The following is an 18,354-nucleotide window of genomic DNA, read 5'->3' on the forward strand; positions in this document are numbered from 1 at the left end:
CCTACCTACTCGAAAATTTTGCAATAAAAGCAATATTTCTCCAATAAAAACAATCCTAGAAACCCTGCATCTCCCACCAATTTACTCCCTTAAAAAAAATACTTTCTACTACTCCAGATACGAATACGACGACCACTACTTCCTGACCGACCCGCGCGAGTTCATCTACGAGTTCTACCCGCTGCAGCCGGACTGGCAGCTGCTGAAGACGCCCATCACGCTGCATGACTTCGAGGAGCTGCCCTTCGTCCGGTCCCTGTTCTTCCGCTACGGGCTATACTTCAGCGATCCCAATACTAAAGCTGTTATGTATACGGACTCAACGGGTGAGTGAATGATCATTTATTTTGATTTGGGAGGCATTTTTAGGGTTCCGTACCCAATTGTAAAAAATGTAAAAACGTGACCCTATTACTATAAGGCTTCGCTGTCTGTCCGTGTACCTGTAGCTTTATCTCAAGAACGGTGATGGCAAGAGAGTCGAAATTTTCATAAATATTATTATTATGTATATCTGTTGCCTATATTACCACCAATAATAAAAACAAAATAAATTAAAAATTAAAGGGGGGGCTCGCATACGACAAAGTTGATTTTTTGCCATTTTTTGCTCGATATCAGTCCGCCAGTATCGGGCCAATATCAGTACCACCAAAATCGGGACCTCTGGCAATACTGTGCCGTAGATATACACATATTATGTATTATCTTACCAGGTGCGGCGACTATGCGCATAGCCATGCCGGCACACATGCAGAGCTCGCTGATCTTCCACTACAACCTCAAGTTCTACGACACCGAGGGCGACGGCTTCGACGGCGTCAGCCTCAAGAGATTCGTCATGCAGGTAATGCCGTGAAAAACACGGAAGACTAATTTGTATTGATTAACGTCAATGTTGGCTAATGGTTTGTCCTTGGCTGACAAGTGAGTTTTCTAACGTATTCCGATCCTTGCTCGCAGGGCCAAAACGCCATAGGCATAGTAGCAATACACAGCGTAAATCTTTTTATTTGTAATAGAGGTTTTAATATAAGCTTTGGTTAAGTTAAATCCATTTGATATTACTTATTCGATATTTGAGACGCATGGTTATCATCCTATCTACAAGGTGTAACAAAAATAAGTGATAATACTTTAGGGTGTATACGTGTTCCTTATAGAGAGTACACTGTGAAAGTAGCAGCGCTGAAAGACCAATTTTTTTTCACTTTTGTATGGGAAAACTCGTGACGTTCGGGCGCTTGCCCATACAAAAGTGAAAAAAAAATTTCGTCTTTCAGAGCTGCTACTTTCATAGTGAACTCTCTACAAGGAACACGTACACACCCTAAAGTATTATCACTTATTTTTGTTACACCCTGTATAAAAGGGGCCGGAAACTTCTTACAAAATATCATGGTAATTGGTACGACTGGTATGGCGTTCATAACTCATAATATAATATAAGCACGCCATAAAGCCATTGAATTCACAACACTGTATTGTATAGTCAGCAGCTAGCGTTACTTCGGCGAAGTTAATGCTTCAATTTATTTGCATATGTTCTCAAATTGCTTATTCTGCTAGGTAATTGTAATTGTCGGCCATTTTGTTTCGCAGTCTGTGGTGGGCAACGTGGTGTCATTCCGCGTGCATGCTCCCTGCTCGGGCGCGTTCCTGCTGGACATATTCGCGAACGCGGTCACGCCGCGCGAGTACCTCACCGGCGAGCCCATGAAGTTCAAGAGCGTTTGTAAATTCAAGGTACTGGTACAACGATGTTTTAAGCGTAGGTGTTTGAACTTCACCTCACTAGGACGCTATAGCGAAGTCTGGGATATGTATTGAAATCTTTGGTGACCAAATGTAGCAAGGGATATATCGTGGATATATCTTTGTACCATCGAAGAAAGATTCAAAGGCAGTTGACGGACCTACGTCATTTGGTCGAATTATGTCAATTAAATGTGAGTCGTCACTCGGCTGGGTTTGACATAGCCCGACCGTGCGCACAATTCTTCGTTCCTAATCATCATCATCATCATCAACCAACTTGTGTCCATAGATCTGCTGCGCGGAGCTCCAGACAGTGATGGTGCCGCTGCCGGACTGCGCGAGCGGCGAGTGGGGGCCCACTAAGGCCACCAGGCTCTTCGGCCTCGTACCCATCACGCATCAGGTAAAATACCCTTTATTTCATTTCAAGACTAGGGCCTGTTTCAGCACTTTCTGATAAAGTGGCGGATAGTTAGTATGACAAACTAGGTAGTATGTTGAACGTATTTGCAAATAGAATCACCAGGACATCAGTACCGACTGTCCAAAAGGGAAAAGGACCTATAGTTATAAGACGTATAGGCAAATATGCGAATTCTAAAGTGCCTAACAGCTGCACAGTGCACACTGCACATGGTCGAAGCGAAAAGCCAAAAAATTATGATGTCGCTAATGAATACTGAACAATTGAAAATCGACTGTGTCTTATTTGTATCCCTAAAGGCTGCGGCTTTATTTCCCCGTTTGTAATTGTATAGCATTGCAACGAAGTACTTAAAATAAAGTTTTAAATTTTAATCTCTACACACTTTAACGTCTCATTTCAAAGTAACAATTATTAGTAGATAAGCGCCACTAACCTACATTTTCTGTCAAACTCTTTGGTAGTAAGACTGCCTAGTTCGAGTACCTACTTATATTTTCTTTAATTATGTGCAAATAAAGAGTATTCTATTCCATGTTCCCCAGGACGCGCTAGTATTCGCGGGTCGGGAGCTGGAACTGCAGTTCCGCATGTCGCGACCGCTCGCCGACTTCATGGCGACGCTGCACAAGAACGGCGTGGACGAGAAGCGGCTGTCGAAGCTGGTGCAGCAGAGCGTCCAGGACGATATCGTGTCCTTCTATATTACGTTCCCGGAGGAGGGTGAGTTGCTAGAAGATGGTTGTACACAGACATAGATCAAGATAGATACCACATGTCCTTCCATTTGTATGAAAACGAGCGTCCCACTTTTTTCTTACCTACTGTGACATACCGATGATCAGAAACGTGTCCATTATCTAGGCTAACGTTTCTATTCGAATTTCTACAGCTCAATACGACACTTTTAGGCATTTAGGCATTTTCAAAATTCCGATTGACGTCCGATTCCGATAGCAGATTAAAGAACAGACTTTCGAAAGACGAGCATTGCTCGTCGTTTGGGAACGCGATATGGCACGCGAAGTACACATAATATGCGGTATCTATGTTGATCTATGTCTGTGGTTGTAGGACGCGAGAACAGCAGTGGGGTGGTGGTATTGGACGCTAAGTTAGCAGCTCTTATCTACATCACTAGATGTAGAAAAGAGCTGCTTTTTCAATGGTCGTTTCTAGATCCTGGAAAGGAAAGTCGAACAGTGATTTTAGATGCGAGAATTGAGCCCCTGATGCTGACTATCTGAGAGTGTAAATTGGTAGACCGATAGAAGTCACAATTAGATTCCTAAACTTCTGCAATCAACAAAACGACTAAATAATTCTATGCACCAAGTATAAACTCCACAGAGTGTATTTTATTAGTTACCTACGTTTAAATACACGAATAAACCTGTAGCCTCGCACTGCCCACTCTAACTTCACTAACTAGGACATTAGTTATCTAAGATATTACATCTATACGTCTTAAATTATAACTGCGAAAGTGTGTCTGTTTGTTACCTCTTCACACCAAAACCGCTGAACCGATTTTGCTAAAATTTCGTATGGGGCTACTTTAAGTCCCGGGAAAGGACATAGGATACTTTTAATCCCGAAAAAATGTACGTTTCCCGCGATACCGATGTACAAATTTTGTCGCAACGGAGTTGCGGGCGTCATGTAGTTGACAATTGACATTAATGATGATTATGTTAACGATATTACCCTCAGGTCAATACGGTCTGGACATCTACACTCGCGAGCGCGGCGGCCCCACGGCGGTGCACGTCAACGGTGGCACGGAGAAGGAGAAGCACCTGCTCACACACTGCTGCAAGTACCTCATCAACAGCAGCAAGCGGAACTGAGGGTCTTAACGCCTCTAGTCCACCGACGCTGCGAAACGCGAAACAACTGTGAAACACTAATAGAGCGAGATGCAATATAATGCATTGTCGTGTGGCGGATGAGACAGTATATCGATTCGCCGCTGTTTCGCAGTTCGCAGAGTCGGTCGAATTAGCATCGCATCGTAATGTCATTTTTATTATGAACTTTGTCGCAGATATTAGCGATGCGATGCAAATTCGCAGTTAAGTGTGGGAGCCCTTAATCATTTCTCATCGTAAACACGTATACGGAGATTTGGGTAGGTTCTGAAATATAAACCAGTTTACTGGTCAGTGCTCGTGACTTCAGGAATGATTCCTTTGAAATAAACTACAGGCCAGACTATAGTTAGTACTTACATTGACGTATATGAGTTTGTTGGGATGTTATCATCAAATCATGACATCAAAGCGATACGATGCTACTTCCATAGAACTGACTTTATAAAAGCGATTTAGAGCGGGCTCGCCCTAAGTCAAACTTGTCTCAACAGTACAATATGGTGGTACACAAGCACAATAATATGGTGTCTGATACATGAAGTCACATGCACTCACCAGTATACTGGGTTATGTTTCGGAACATACGCTTAGTATGGCGTCGAAGTAGTTACTATTGTTGGCCGCTAGGGGCGCTGTTTCGATTCCTTACACTTAATTATTATTTAAATAGTTTACGTCGTTACGGTGAGGTGAAAAAAGTGACCTCAGCCTCGGTCCTGAGCCGAAAATCGGTAAAGCGGTTATAGAGAACTTCTTAAGAACTCTTTTGAGCGCTACGCGATCTTAAAGTCGTACGCGACAAATGAAATGCAATATGATTCTGCAGTCATAGCGATAAACTAGTATAAATAAAAGAAAGTGTATTTTAAATCGTTTTATTTATACTTAATATACAATATAATTTCTAGATATACAGATATTGAAGAGTATTTTATAGATCTACGAGAGATTTTATAACTAAAACTTAGGCTAGTCTCTATGTAAGGCTGATTTTAGTTTCACACTGACTATTGGCGATGATACCGAAAGTTATGACATATCAGCGCGGACCGCTACGCGTAATACAAAAACGCTTCCTATAATTTCATACATCTCGGGCCATACGCGCTGACGGTCATCGTGACACTAAGGCTAAAAACAGGAACCGCATATCAACTACAAGTCAACCGCAAATGCAGTTCAAGTGCAGTTATAATGCAGTAACGCCTGCAATAGATTATTATAGAACTTCGGTAGATGATGGCAATAGCTACTGCACGCCGACTGCAATTAAACTGCAATCGGACTGCGCGTTTGGCTTACAGTTCCATTTCAGTTGTGTCAACTGCATTAAAACTGCAATTTGAGGTTTAATTGCAGTTGAAATGCGATATGTTTAGAGCCTAAAATCAGCCTAAAACACATCCGTCCGTTGAGATATTGTTGTAAATTAACAATTTAGGTTGTGCTAAAGCAATTTAATTGCGTTATTGTTAAGTAGTTGCTAAGATTAGTGATAAATGCATGTTTTGTTGTCTAACGTATGTTTATAATTATTGAGAACGAGCATCAGTTATACTGAAACGGCGACGCGATGCTGTTGTTTAAAGTAGCAATTCAAAATTAAACTTTATTTGCAACATAATAAGTTACATTTTTCAAACGTGGCGCGCAAAAAACGCGGCTCGGTACAGCTCATAGTAAAAAAAGTAAAACGTAGTAGCTCCCAAATGCAGAGCCGCATCACCTTTTGTTTAGATGTGAACTGATGCTAATAAAATAATAACTATCAGAGTGAATCTTAGGCAGATTGAGGGCTTGTGTAATTTAGTCGAGTAATGTCAAGTCAGCCAACTACGACTAACGACTTGACATAACCCGACCAAAAAAGGTTCGTTATTGAATGTTTTGTAGTCTAAAGGCCTGTTTCACCAATTCCTGATACGTGCCGGCTATCCCTGACTTAACTTGACAGATAGAGTATGGAGCATCTGTCAAATAAGTTGTAGATAGCCTATCCGGCACCCAGGAAGTGGTGAAACAGGCCCTGAATCTGGTGTCTACTAATATAAGTGCATTGAACATAGCAGAATATTATATTATAATATGTAACATAGTAGCAGCGAGAAGAAAATATTATAAGCATACTTATTAAATGCAAATTTTGTACAGCATTTTGAAATACGTTGCAGATATTGCATTTTAATCATTGCATAAAATGTATAAGATTCAACCGCATTGCACTGCATTTTAAATAAACTAATTTATTAATATCATAACGGTACCATATTCATTTTGTTACTTATATTTTTCAGTCGAAAGCATACATATAAAATAGTTACTCACTTACGCTTAATCAGTATAATTTATTAATATAAACATAATATTATAAGCATAATTAAGTAATAATTTTGTCTTTAATATACACAATATGTAATTTTTTATAAAATATATACCATGTTATTTTCTAGAAACGTCGTTATATTAACCGACATTCAAACAAGGAGGAGGTTATTTTACAAACTATTAAGTCTTTTATTTGAGCACCTAAAAGTTTTGGACGGCAATTGTATAGATTATTCAATACTAACTTAAAATTATTCTCATATATAGCTGCCTCGTATCACAAATAATTTTCAACCTACATAATTCTCATAATAGTTAAGGCAAAATATTGTCACCTAGTCAACATTATACTTGTCAACAAGTAAATTTTTTTTTCAAGAAAAGAAATCTAAAGTATTGTCTAATTAATAAGAGAGGAATTATAACTAGGGTGAACATGACTAGTCATTGGACAGAGCACAAAAACACTATATTTATTAAGGTTGATTTAAAAATTACCTGTTTTTCTTAAAAATCAGGCGTTCTATTACTTTAAAAACAGACAGTTTTTAAAGCAACCTTAATAAATATTGTGTTTTTATGCCCTGTCCAATGACTAGTAGGTACTGTCCAAAGTACTAGTCATTTACTATTATGGCCAAAAATGTTTTCTTGATTATTACGCTATTAGATGATTTGACGAGTCGTATTTGTAACTGACGATCGGGGGCTCTATTAACATGCCTCGAATATTGCTTCCATCCAGTAGCGGCGTTAGGGTGGGACGGATAAAAAGGGGCGCTGAAGGCAAACAAAAGGGCAATTTTCAACACTCCCAGCACCCTGGGCGCCGAAGAAATCTCGCCCAGGGCGCTGGTAGTGCTAAAACCGGTACAGAGGCCTTACTCCCGAAACTGATATCGATTTCGATTTCAACGGTTTTTGACACTTTAGACATCTAAAATAGCGCTATTTTAGATGTCTAAAGCATGTCTAAAGTGTTAAAAACCGTTGAAATCGAAAATCGAAATCGATATCAGTTTCGGGAGTAAGGCACCTGCTTCCATCGTCAGCTGACATTGCGGTCAAGAGAATAAGGCAACTGATCACCAACTACTAATAAGACTCATCTGAACAACCAGGAGCCTTTTGAGACGTAAAAATCGTCTGATCGACCAACAGTGTATTTTAAGACGTATAAATATGGAAAATTACATTTTAACTTAATTACCAAATTTAGACTTGATTAGACCTAATGCCGGGTTTACACGGGTGGCTATAATAGCCGCACGGCGAGAATCGATTGTCTAAATGGCAATATGCCGCATGCCGAATTGCCATTTAGACAGCCGATATTCGCCGTGCGGCGTAAATCGTACGGCTACAGTCACCCGTGCAAACCCCGCATAAGATCTACTGATTACTAACGAAACCCTGTGCATTGTGCGATCTACCAAGTGCTTGAAAACTTAAATGAATCAGCATAGTTTAGTACGCAATCATGTATTTTTTATTGACCAGTCTTAGTAGTCAGTCTGGTCTAATTATTTTAAATATTTTTTGCCTGGCCACGATCGGCTGGACTCGCGATCGACCGGTTGGCCACCCCTGTAATATACACGAACGATCTTAAAGTTTAGGGTTTCGCGATCGACCGGTTGGCCACACCTGTACACGAACGATCTTAAAGTTTAGCGCGGCCTACGTGTACTAAGCAGGTGTTTTAAGCGTTGAGCGTGGCGCGCTGCTCGACGCCGCGTATGAGGGTGCCCAGCAGGCCCTCCATCTCGCTCGCCGTCTCCCGCAGCTGCGTGTTGTCGAAACACGACTCTGAAATACAATATTAATGACAAATGACAACATATTTTCATCTCCATAATTAATATAAAAAAAACTATTCCCAAATTGGGTGAAACACTTTTAGAGCTATCCCCATAAAAAATAAAATAAAATATATATTTTTTTATGTAATGAGCCCGTGGTATTTCTCGGTCGAGCCGGCCCATTCGTAGGAAACATTTTCAGAATGATGAATGAAAATACTGCTTAAGATTTAGGAACTGCCTAACTGGCAAAATAATCTTGCATAGGGCACTGAAACTTATAATTTTAGTACCTAACAAAGGTTGGTAGATAGCTAGCTAATTTTCGTATTTAAAATTACATCAAAATATGATTCATGGAGCTGACCCATCACATTTGACGATGGTTTGACATTCATTGTATTATAAGATAGAGACTGCATTGAAGCAATATTGAAAGTGTATCAGGTTAGTTCAGGTTTTCAGGTTAGCTTAGATTATTTTATCCTTTAGAGCAGGGGTTCTCAAACTTTCGGCTCCACAAACCCCTGTTAAATTTCCAGGTGACAGCGAACCCCTTACTTATATTGAAATCCCCCCCCCTCCCTCTCCTTTAGGAAGGGAATTCGCGTGAGAATTCGAAATACTCTGCCTGTCTAACTGCCCAAAAATCTATCAAAGACATCTTTTTGAAATCAGCTTGAAGAGTTTCATTAACGGACATATCTAATAATGACTCCTGTTGCCACCATTACGTAAATCTTGTCGCGAACCCCCTGCCGTCGAATGGCGAACCCCACTTTGAGAAACCCTGCTTTAGAGGCCAAAAATGAAACATTTTCTTACCATCGATAGTGAAATTATGCGTCAATATCTGCTGCAGTCGGTCCAGCACGGTATCTAGATCAGCGTTCAACTCTCTTACTTTGTCGTTGGAGTTCTGTACGGAGCGGAAGTCTGCCAGAAACTTCTGCTCCGTAGCACTAATGCTCTGATTTGTGACGTCCATGCGGGATTTATTCTGCTTTGTCGTTTCAGAGTCTGTGATAAGGAAATGGAGTAAATATAAAATATAAAACAATGAGATAACCACATTAGTTACACAATATATATTTAATTAGCTATCTATAATAATATTTAAAATGCGAAACTGTGTCTGTCTGCCTATTCTCTACGTTGAACTGATTTTGATAACATTTTACGGATGTATCCCAGGAAATGTAAGGTTCCCTACATTTTCGACACAATAAGTTGAGGGCATCATCTAGTTTATTCAATTGAGTTTGATTAACAATACATTGCAGTTGGTCTGATGTAGTAATCTACCTCTCATAAGGGAAAACTTAACATAACTTTACAAATAAACTCACCATGATACCAATTGCTCATGTCATTCATTGACACCGTAGCAATGGTGTCCGAAGCATGTACCACCACTGGCTTCAATGCATCGCCAGATACAGTCAGCAGATTATCCGGCTTGGACACCACTGAGAAGTTTCCGGAGTCCATGCTCAACACTCGGGGCTGGTTGGACTCCGTCACCTTGCTCTGTTTATCATCAACTGGTATGGGGCTAAAGAGATCAAATGCTTGAGGCCGTTCCTTGTCAGATTTCGTGTTTTGTGGAATGTTTTCTACATTGTTTAATATATTGTCCTGGAATTAAAAGTTCATTTACAGTTGTTGCATCTTGAAAATATTACTATGAGTTTCTTAATATAATAAGTGAAATTACGCGACGAGTCGCGTAATCGCGTCAGAACTATGTAACGTAGAATTCAAGGGCCAATTCCAGAATTTTGTTATTTACAAGAATTTGTACTTTTATATATTTTCTTTTGATATGAATATTGTAGGGTTAGTGTGACCACAGCAGAAATGCGAAAGAATAAAAACTAACTCGTTAAGTCAGTCTGTCTCCGTTTTTTTTTTTCCTTGTATTCAATCTACATTCAGATTTCAGTCGCCAGACTATGATTAGATGTTTTTAATGATTGAATGGCGAGGATCTGAAGCCAGGGCCCCCGCTACCATATGTGCAATACACGCGGGCGCCATCCTCTAGGGACGCCAAATTACCACCTTTAGGGGCGTCAAACCAAAGTCCCAAAAAAAATTGCCTAAAGGGGCGCCAAAATCCTTTTTTTTTTTCAGACAGGCGCCAGTACCCCTTACGGGGGCCCTGTCTGAAGCCAGTGCTTCATACTCTAATCAGTTAAAGTAAGTGGTTTCTTTTCAGTTAAGTAGTCTATCTCCATAGAATTCTTTTTATAGTAGCCATGGTGAGCAAAATATAAAATACCTTTAACGTCTTAAGCCTACTGATCTGTGTGGACACTTGATTATAGTGTGCATCAACTTTCTCCTTCAATGCACCATCACTGTCTTTCGATAAGGCCTGCAGTTGTTGCGACAGTTCTTTAAGCGCCCTGAAAAACAACACAAAATGACAAATTATTATATACAACCTGAGTGGCAATTTCACAAGTTATATAACTAGTTCTTTCTCTATATTTAGGGTATGTTTCGACCGGAGCTTAGCTAAGGATTCATCCATTTAGTATGTCACAAGTCACAACCCACACCTAAAGTGGGGGAGGGGGTCGAAGAAGTGTGACAAGGAGGCAAGTGTGGGAGATGGAGGGGTGGATTTTCTATTTCTACTTTTGCGATCTATTGTCACGTAAACGTAATATTAAGTGGAATAAAAGGATAAAAATTCGAAAACTTTTGATTTCACACTGTCTGAAGAAAATCATGAAAATCGTGTGACATACTTTATGGATGGTCCCTAAGCAGCATTATGTTAAATGTTTCTTTATTAGCATTTATCTTGCTCAAAACAGATCATAGGTTAAGTGCAGCTTAGGTTGAGTTCAGCTTAGCTTATGAACTGGTATAAACAAAATACCACAACTACACCAACTGCTTCTAAGTACAATCTAGATTTAAAATATTGGTGTATTAAAATTTAAAGTAGTTCTAAAAGAATGTTTCATCAAAGAAATTTATTCATATGCAGATGGCGAACCTTCGTAATTTGGTCGCGTTTTGTCAAAACTATCAGATTGATCATGTGGGATATACGTGGGAGAGCCATGCTTCGGCACGAATGGGCCGGCTCGACCGAAGAAATACCACGTTCTCACAGAAAGCCGGCGTGAAACAGCGCTTGCGCCCAATCCCCTACCCTATTCCTTTCCCTACCCTACCCTCCGCTATTACCCTGTTCCCTCTTAAAAGGCCGGCAACGCACTTCCAGCTCTTCTGATGCTGCGAGTGTCCATGTGCGACGCAAGTTGCTTTTCATCAGGTGACCCATTTGCTTGTTTGACCCCTTATTTCATAAAAAAAAACATGAACTATTGCATACTATAATCCAGACAGCTCGATAATTCGAAAAGGGTCGAGTTTTTGCTTCTCTGGATTAACGAGGCCCTACTGTAATTCAACCAAATGATGTTGGTCTTTCAACTGCCTTTGAATTAATTTCCTCAATGGTACAACTACTCACTTATTTTGATTTTCCAGTTGAGTGATTATATCCTGTAGTGTACTGGCAGGATTATTTGCATTATTCCCCGAGGCCTTACCAACTGTAGATGTGAACATTGCAGGTTTGTTCGTCTTTTTGTCTGTCTGTTTGTCATTTGATTTGTTTTTTCGACAGGTCTTTTTCTTTTTCGTTTTCGTACAGAAGAAAAATCTCTTTACATTTTTCATAAAGCTAAGGCATTCAATGGGTTTAACCTGAAAAGTAATGTAACATAATGTCTTATTGTATATCAGTTATAAGTATGTTGCTGAGGTACATTATAAGTATATGTTGTTATATATACTTTAAATAATATACTTAATAAAAAAATAAGATTTTTGATGAGACTTATAAACTATCAAACTTCATGGCTTAATTTTCATTAAGTCAAGCTTACACTTAGATAAAAACATACTTAGCATGTTTAAAAGTAATGTAACATGTTTAAAAGAGAATTTTGTATTTTTTGTATCTTTTATACATAATATAGGTTATATTGTTTGCTTACCTCTCCATCAATAATTTCATGTACAACATGAGTCTTCTTATGTCCAACTAAATTCGACAATTCCTTATCATACAAGTAGCAGTTCTCACAGAGAAACACATCACACTTAGAGCATTTGAACTTCAGCATCTGAAAATTTTAAAATCGACATTAGCTAAATCAAAAACTTTGAATATAACTTATTTCTTAATAAGTACAAGTAAAATATACCCAAGGCCAATAATGGTTCCCTTCTATGTGCCTAGAAAAACCACCCTATTTGGTTTCATTCCTGTTTTGGAAAAATAGACAAAGTGACTGACTAACAAGTCTGAAGTCCATCAAATATTTCATAAATCTATCAGTGTTTCTGTTTTATTGCATTAATTCTACAATGTCTTGCTAAGTAAGCTGACATGCCTAAGGCTGCCTTCACACTAAGTCGCGAGTAGTGCGGCAGCCGCGCGACTGCTATACTAAAACGAGCCGCGTGGCTTAATGAGAAGGCAGTCTAAGTCTGATATTTCATATTCATTAAAAAAAAAAGTTATCACCTGAGCAATAGGTAATCCACACTCTCCACACAGCACACAGAGCACCGGATTCTCCTTGCTGCTCCTGCTGTGCTGTACCCTGTGTAACAGAGCCAGCCAGCGTGTGCTGGCACAGCCGTGCACGCCCCACTCCGCTACACACTGTGTACTGACACCTAACATGCCTGCACTCTGCGAGTAAAAGGAAATATTAATCAACTAGATGATGCCTGCAACCCCGTTGCGCCAAAATTCTTTATAGCGCGGGAACCGTACATTTTTCCGGGATAAAAAGTATCCTATGTCCTTTCCCCGGACCTAAAAGTATCTCCATGCCAAATTTTAGCAAAATCGGTTCAGCGGTTTTGGGCGTGAAGAGGTAACAGACAGACAGACACACTTTCGCATTTATAATATTAGTATGGAAGTATGGATGAAAGCATTAGTCAAAACATTTCTTAGTTCTTACATAAATATTAAAAAACGAAAAATTATATTTAGTCCCACAAATCTAGGTGCAAGTGGATAAATTATAGAACTATCCAAATCACACACAAGAATCTACTCGGAAGTAACCACTATGAAGAAAATTAAATAATAATATTCTACCTAAGAATGGTTTTTTGCACCTGTATATCAAATTTAATTGACAGCTCACTAAAATAAACAATTAAAATAAACAATTTCCAAATTATTTAAAACCAATTTAAGCTTTTACCTTTTCAAAGCAGGAGTCGACATCAGTTTGCAGCTGGTCACATTTACATCCAAGATACTTGGGCAGAGCAGTCACATGGACCAGCAGAGCTGCCAGACGTTTGGGAGACACACAGCCGTTGTGGTCAGCTCCACAGTTTGCCAACGCCTGCCATTTATTGTTAATTGGTTCTTCGCTGAGCAGAATCAATAATGTCTTGGCTGCTAAAACTCTTATTGGTGATTTTCTTTCACTGAAAATGGTATTAAAAGATTACAAAAATATTTACAATTAATTGCAAATAAAATATACTAAAACATCCAATCAAAAGTCTGACAATATGATACAAATTTGTAAATGATTTTTCTTTTTAAGTAGAGATTGCATTACCCTGATAATCAGAATAGTAAGTTATCTCAATAAATGCTACCCCCTGGCAAAATATTTAAAGTTATTTAAATAATATGAGCATAATGTATTCTTGAATAATATATGCTTAACATACCTGTCATAAATGTTCAATAGTAAATTAATTAACAGATCTACAGTCAAATCTACATCTCCGTCAAATAGTCCTTCTTTTGCAGCGGCAAAATATATGTCAGCTAACACAGCTTCCAGTTCCACTGTGTCTAACGAGAGACTACTCTCAGAAAGACTAAGTTGGTGTCGTCCAAACACACCAGCACATATCCGCAGTGGTGGCACTGTAAGACATTTACAAGGTAAAAACATTTATACGAGTCGAAATGAACTCAATGTTATGTTTACAGTTTTATCAAAATAAACTAGAGTGTACATTTGTTAAAGAGATAAATGAATCAAATGTACATACAACTTATTCATACCTTTCAGGCTCTTCTGCAAAGCATAAATTTTAAAGGCTATTCGATACGCGCTATATTTTATATCTTCATATGATTCAAGAGACTTCATAATCTTTCGGAAATGAGGATGATCATAGCTTTCTTTTCCCGTAACCTCGCTAAAATAAATGCATAGTAATTAGCAAGATAAAATGTACATTCACAGAAATAAACAAAGGGTGAAAGTTGTTTTGCTCACTCGATATAATAAGGGTAACCGGATTCATTTTCAACTTTTTTCCAAGAATTCATGTCCATATTGAATATTTAAAAGTAACACGTCTATTTCATGATAAATAAAGAAGTATTTCACACAATTTTTGGATTATTTTCGATTCATAAAACTTTTTAACCCAATTTCAACCGTCACGACAGTTTTAAAAATATCAATCTTCAATGTTTTTTTTTCGTATTAAAGATGAAGTGGCTAAAGTTGGGTAAAGTAGCAGCCAGCAGGTAGCTATATCTATACTAATAAAATAAAGGGGGTGACAGACACGCGAGATATATATACTAGTTTATGCACGCGAGTATGTACGTGGACTTATGAGTTATGGCTCGACGACCTTACTCGCCTGTGTGTCACCTAAAGTTCGCGTACATATAGATTGCCGCGTAAGTTCGCCGTCTTGGAATTTTACTCGTAGCCACAGAGTACCTTTTTATATTTAGGAACTCGTAGCTCGTACGTCTGGCAGCATTGCGAGTCGCGAGTCGCGAGCCGCGAGCCGCGAGCCGCGAGCCGCGAGCCGTCAGGCAGTGTTGCCAATACGACTGATACAAAATTTGCTAAGCTACGTGACAAAATTTACTGTGCTAATGTTAAAAATTATGCTAACATTTTTCAGTCAAATAAAACGTTTTGTAATTTTAAATCTTTAATAATCAACAAAATCTCAATTTATTTTATGTTATCAAACAAAATATTAATTTATTGGTGTTCATCGATAGCTGATGCTGCTGATGTACCTACATGTAGACGTAGAAAATTTATTGACCAACTATAAATCTCCTTGGTACCATAAAGTTTATATACCTAACGCAATAGAACAACAATCCGAAACCGAAATTGGTTTTCATCTGTCAAACGAAACCGAAATTGGTTTTCATCTGTGTGAAAAATATGTACGTACGTATACACTTAATGAGATTAAATTATCAACGTGCCGATACGTGCCGAATGGACGTCAAAAAAAGAGTTCTTCTGTCATATATCACACGTCTATTTTTACCACGCAGTGTTACTGATTGTAACATCTCTCTTGCTCAGGCCTTTTTTTTCTATATTCCGATAGGTATATTAACTTTATGCTTGGTACCTACCTATAGAGCACAATGCGTTACCCGGAAGTTGGAACTGAGTAAGAATAACAGCATTTCCTTGTCCTCTTTAGGCCGAATTTGATGTATAAAAATATAGCATTTAAAGTTTTTAGTTTTTTACTGACAAACGGTTGCGAAGTTTTAACTACATTCATTTGGCTGAAAACGCGTTCAATTTCGGCGTTAGAATGTGGTAGTGATAATAATGCGTAATGACATACAATAACAGAGTAATAATTACTCTTTTCAGAGTAATTATTACTTTGTTATGGTCAAATTTTTACTAAATAATTATATGCTAAAAATTATGCTATATGCTAAACGTAATAATTACTCTTTTCAGAGTAATTATTACTTTGTTATGGTCAAATTTTTACTAAATAATTATATGCTAAAATTATGCTATATGCTAAACGTAAAATATAATAGCATATTTTATGCTAAATATGCCACATTTAGCATAAAATATGCTAAATTGGCAACACTGGTCACCGAGGGCGTGCCGAGTAAGTTCGCGGACTTAAAACCCGCGTACTTAAAGTTCGTACGTCTATCACCGACGCGAGCTGAGTAAGTTCGCGAACTTAAAACCCGCGTACTTTATGTTCGTACGTCTGTCAGGAACTTAAAACACGAAGTAAAACTTAAAGGGGTGACAGACACGCGAGTAAGTACGCGGACTTATGGCGCGACGACCTTACTCGCCTGTGTGTCACTTAAAGTTCGTGTACTTAAAGATTGCCGCGTAAGTTCGCCGTCTTGGAATGAGGCATTTTCTTATTTTTTTTTAATTTGATTGTCAAACAGTTTCCATTTTAGATGGCGTCATTTAAAATATTAATTTATTGGTGTTCATCGATAGCTGATGCTGCTGATGTACCTACATGTAGACGTAGAAAATTCATTGTCCAAACTATAAATCTCCTTGGTACCATAACGTTAATATACCTAGCGGAATAGAGCAACAATTTCGAGCTGTCAAACGAAACCGAAATTGGTTTTCATCTGTGTGAAAAATATGTACGTACGTAAACTTTTCGATTTAGTTTTTTCTTATTAGTTTTTAAAACGTAATATGATATTATTCTTAAATAACACAAAGCTTCTTCCGTCGACAATATGGTAACCCAGTGTACTCGTGTGTCACCGACGCGAGCCGAGTAAGTTCGCGGACTTAAAACCCGCGTACTTAAAGTTCGTACGTCTATCACCGACGTGAGCTGAGTAAGTTCGCGAACTTAAAACCCGCGTACTTTAAGGTCGTACGTCTGTCAGGCACTTCAGCTCGCGTCGGTGATAGACGTACGAACTTTAAGTACAAAAATTCAAAGACGGCGAACTTACGCGGCAATCTTTAAGTACGCGAACTTTAGGTGACACACAAGGTAAGGTCGTCGAGCCATAAATCCGCGTACTTACTCGCGTGTCTGTCACCCCCTTCAGTAAGTTCGTGAACTTAAAACCCGCGTACTTCAAGGTCGTACGTGTGTCAGGCACTTAATAAAAAGAGGTAAACTTTGTTTGTTTGTTTGTTGTAATGAATAGGCTCAAAAACTACTGGACCGATTTTAAAAATTCTTTCATCATTCGAAAGCTACATTATTTACGAGTAACATAGGCTACTTTTTATTTTGGAAAATATAGGGTTCCGAAAGATATTTCAGTTTTTCGGAAAAAACCAGAAGATTTACTTATTTTGCGTACGCTGCCTAAACTATAAAAGATAGAACCATACAATGTTCTAAATAAATGTATATCTTATAAATATCTACAAAAATGTCTGCGACACACTATACCTATCTATGTCAAGTGAGGCACAACAACCATTTTTTTATTTAAAAATCTTGATTTTTTTAACTACATTTAAACGCATTTATTTTACTCTTGCTAATAATCTTTATCAAAATAAATTATTTCATCTCTAAGTACAGTTTATGTAGACAATATTTGGTCTTTGATTAATTAAAATTGGACGTTTGGTTTAGAAGTTATGGCGAAATTAAAATATTGCGATTTACGCCCGATTATCGAAGTGGGCGCTGCCACCAAGGCGGGGTCGGGGGTGCGCTCGCGGCAGAGGAGTTTAGATCTATTCAGAGTATTGACTATTGAGTAGTAATGAAGATCTATCAGTAGTATCGACGGAGAGCTGACGACCAAATCAGTCATGTAGCTTCAGCTGTGTTAAAACTCAGTTAGCTACTTCCCTGAACAATCCTTTTTGATAATCTGCGTGCTGGCAGGCCGTGGGCGGTGGGTGTGGGAGTAGTGGGGTGGGGAAAAAAAGAAAAAAATGTAGGTTCAGCTGTATTAAAACTCCGTTTGCTACTTCCCTGAACAACCCTTTCTGATAATCTGCGTGCTGGCAGGCCGTGGGCGGTGGGTGTGGGGGTTGGGAAAAAATTTGAAAAAAAGTAGTTTCAGCGACTTCATTTAGTGTTTGTGATGGTAAATGTTTTATAATTTTTTCACATAGATAATAAAGAATAACCGGCCAAGTGCGAGACGGACTCACGCACGAAGTGTTCCGTATTTCAGAAGTCTATCTATAGATATAAATTTCAGAAGTCAGACAGACAGTCATATTTTTTTCATTTTTCCCCACCCCACCACCACTCCCACACCCACCGCCCACGGCCTGCCAGCACGCAAATTATCAGAAAGGGTTGTTCAGGGAAATAGCTAACGGAGTTTTAACACAGCTGAAGCTACATGACTGATTTGGTCGTCAGCTCTTAGTCGAGTAGT

At 38.7% G+C, this 18,354-nt stretch overlaps 2 protein-coding genes across 2 annotated transcripts in view; one reads left to right on the top strand and one right to left on the bottom strand.

The window, feature by feature from the left end:
• LOC121737211 (hillarin) overlaps positions 1 to 4,143 on the top strand; it is a 68,314-nt gene extending 64,171 nt beyond the window's left edge. Inside the window, exons 10-15 of the mRNA XM_042128817.1 lie at positions 118 to 326; positions 717 to 847; positions 1,603 to 1,746; positions 2,048 to 2,161; positions 2,728 to 2,905; positions 3,896 to 4,143. Coding sequence (XP_041984751.1) covers positions 118 to 326; positions 717 to 847; positions 1,603 to 1,746; positions 2,048 to 2,161; positions 2,728 to 2,905; positions 3,896 to 4,032 — 913 coding nt within the window. The 3' untranslated portion in view covers positions 4,033 to 4,143. The remainder of the gene's footprint in view (positions 1 to 117; positions 327 to 716; positions 848 to 1,602; positions 1,747 to 2,047; positions 2,162 to 2,727; positions 2,906 to 3,895) is intronic.
• A 3,244-nt stretch (positions 4,144 to 7,387) lies between these two features.
• Positions 7,388 to 14,640, bottom strand: LOC121737214 (dystrophin-like). Its single transcript, XM_042128821.1, has 11 exons — positions 14,483 to 14,640; positions 14,266 to 14,402; positions 13,923 to 14,124; positions 13,439 to 13,670; positions 12,742 to 12,912; positions 12,209 to 12,337; positions 11,680 to 11,915; positions 10,468 to 10,594; positions 9,533 to 9,821; positions 9,009 to 9,203; positions 7,388 to 8,190 (listed from the first exon to the last, which is right to left on the bottom strand). Exons 1-11 carry the CDS (start codon positions 14,539 to 14,541, stop codon positions 8,084 to 8,086), a joined length of 1,884 nt encoding a protein of 627 aa, XP_041984755.1. The 5' UTR covers positions 14,542 to 14,640; the 3' UTR covers positions 7,388 to 8,083.
• Between the last annotated feature and the right edge of the window lie 3,714 nt (positions 14,641 to 18,354).

This window comes from Aricia agestis, chromosome 20 (genome assembly GCF_905147365.1).
Source record: "Aricia agestis chromosome 20, ilAriAges1.1, whole genome shotgun sequence".
Lineage (NCBI taxonomy): Eukaryota > Metazoa > Arthropoda > Insecta > Lepidoptera > Lycaenidae > Aricia > Aricia agestis.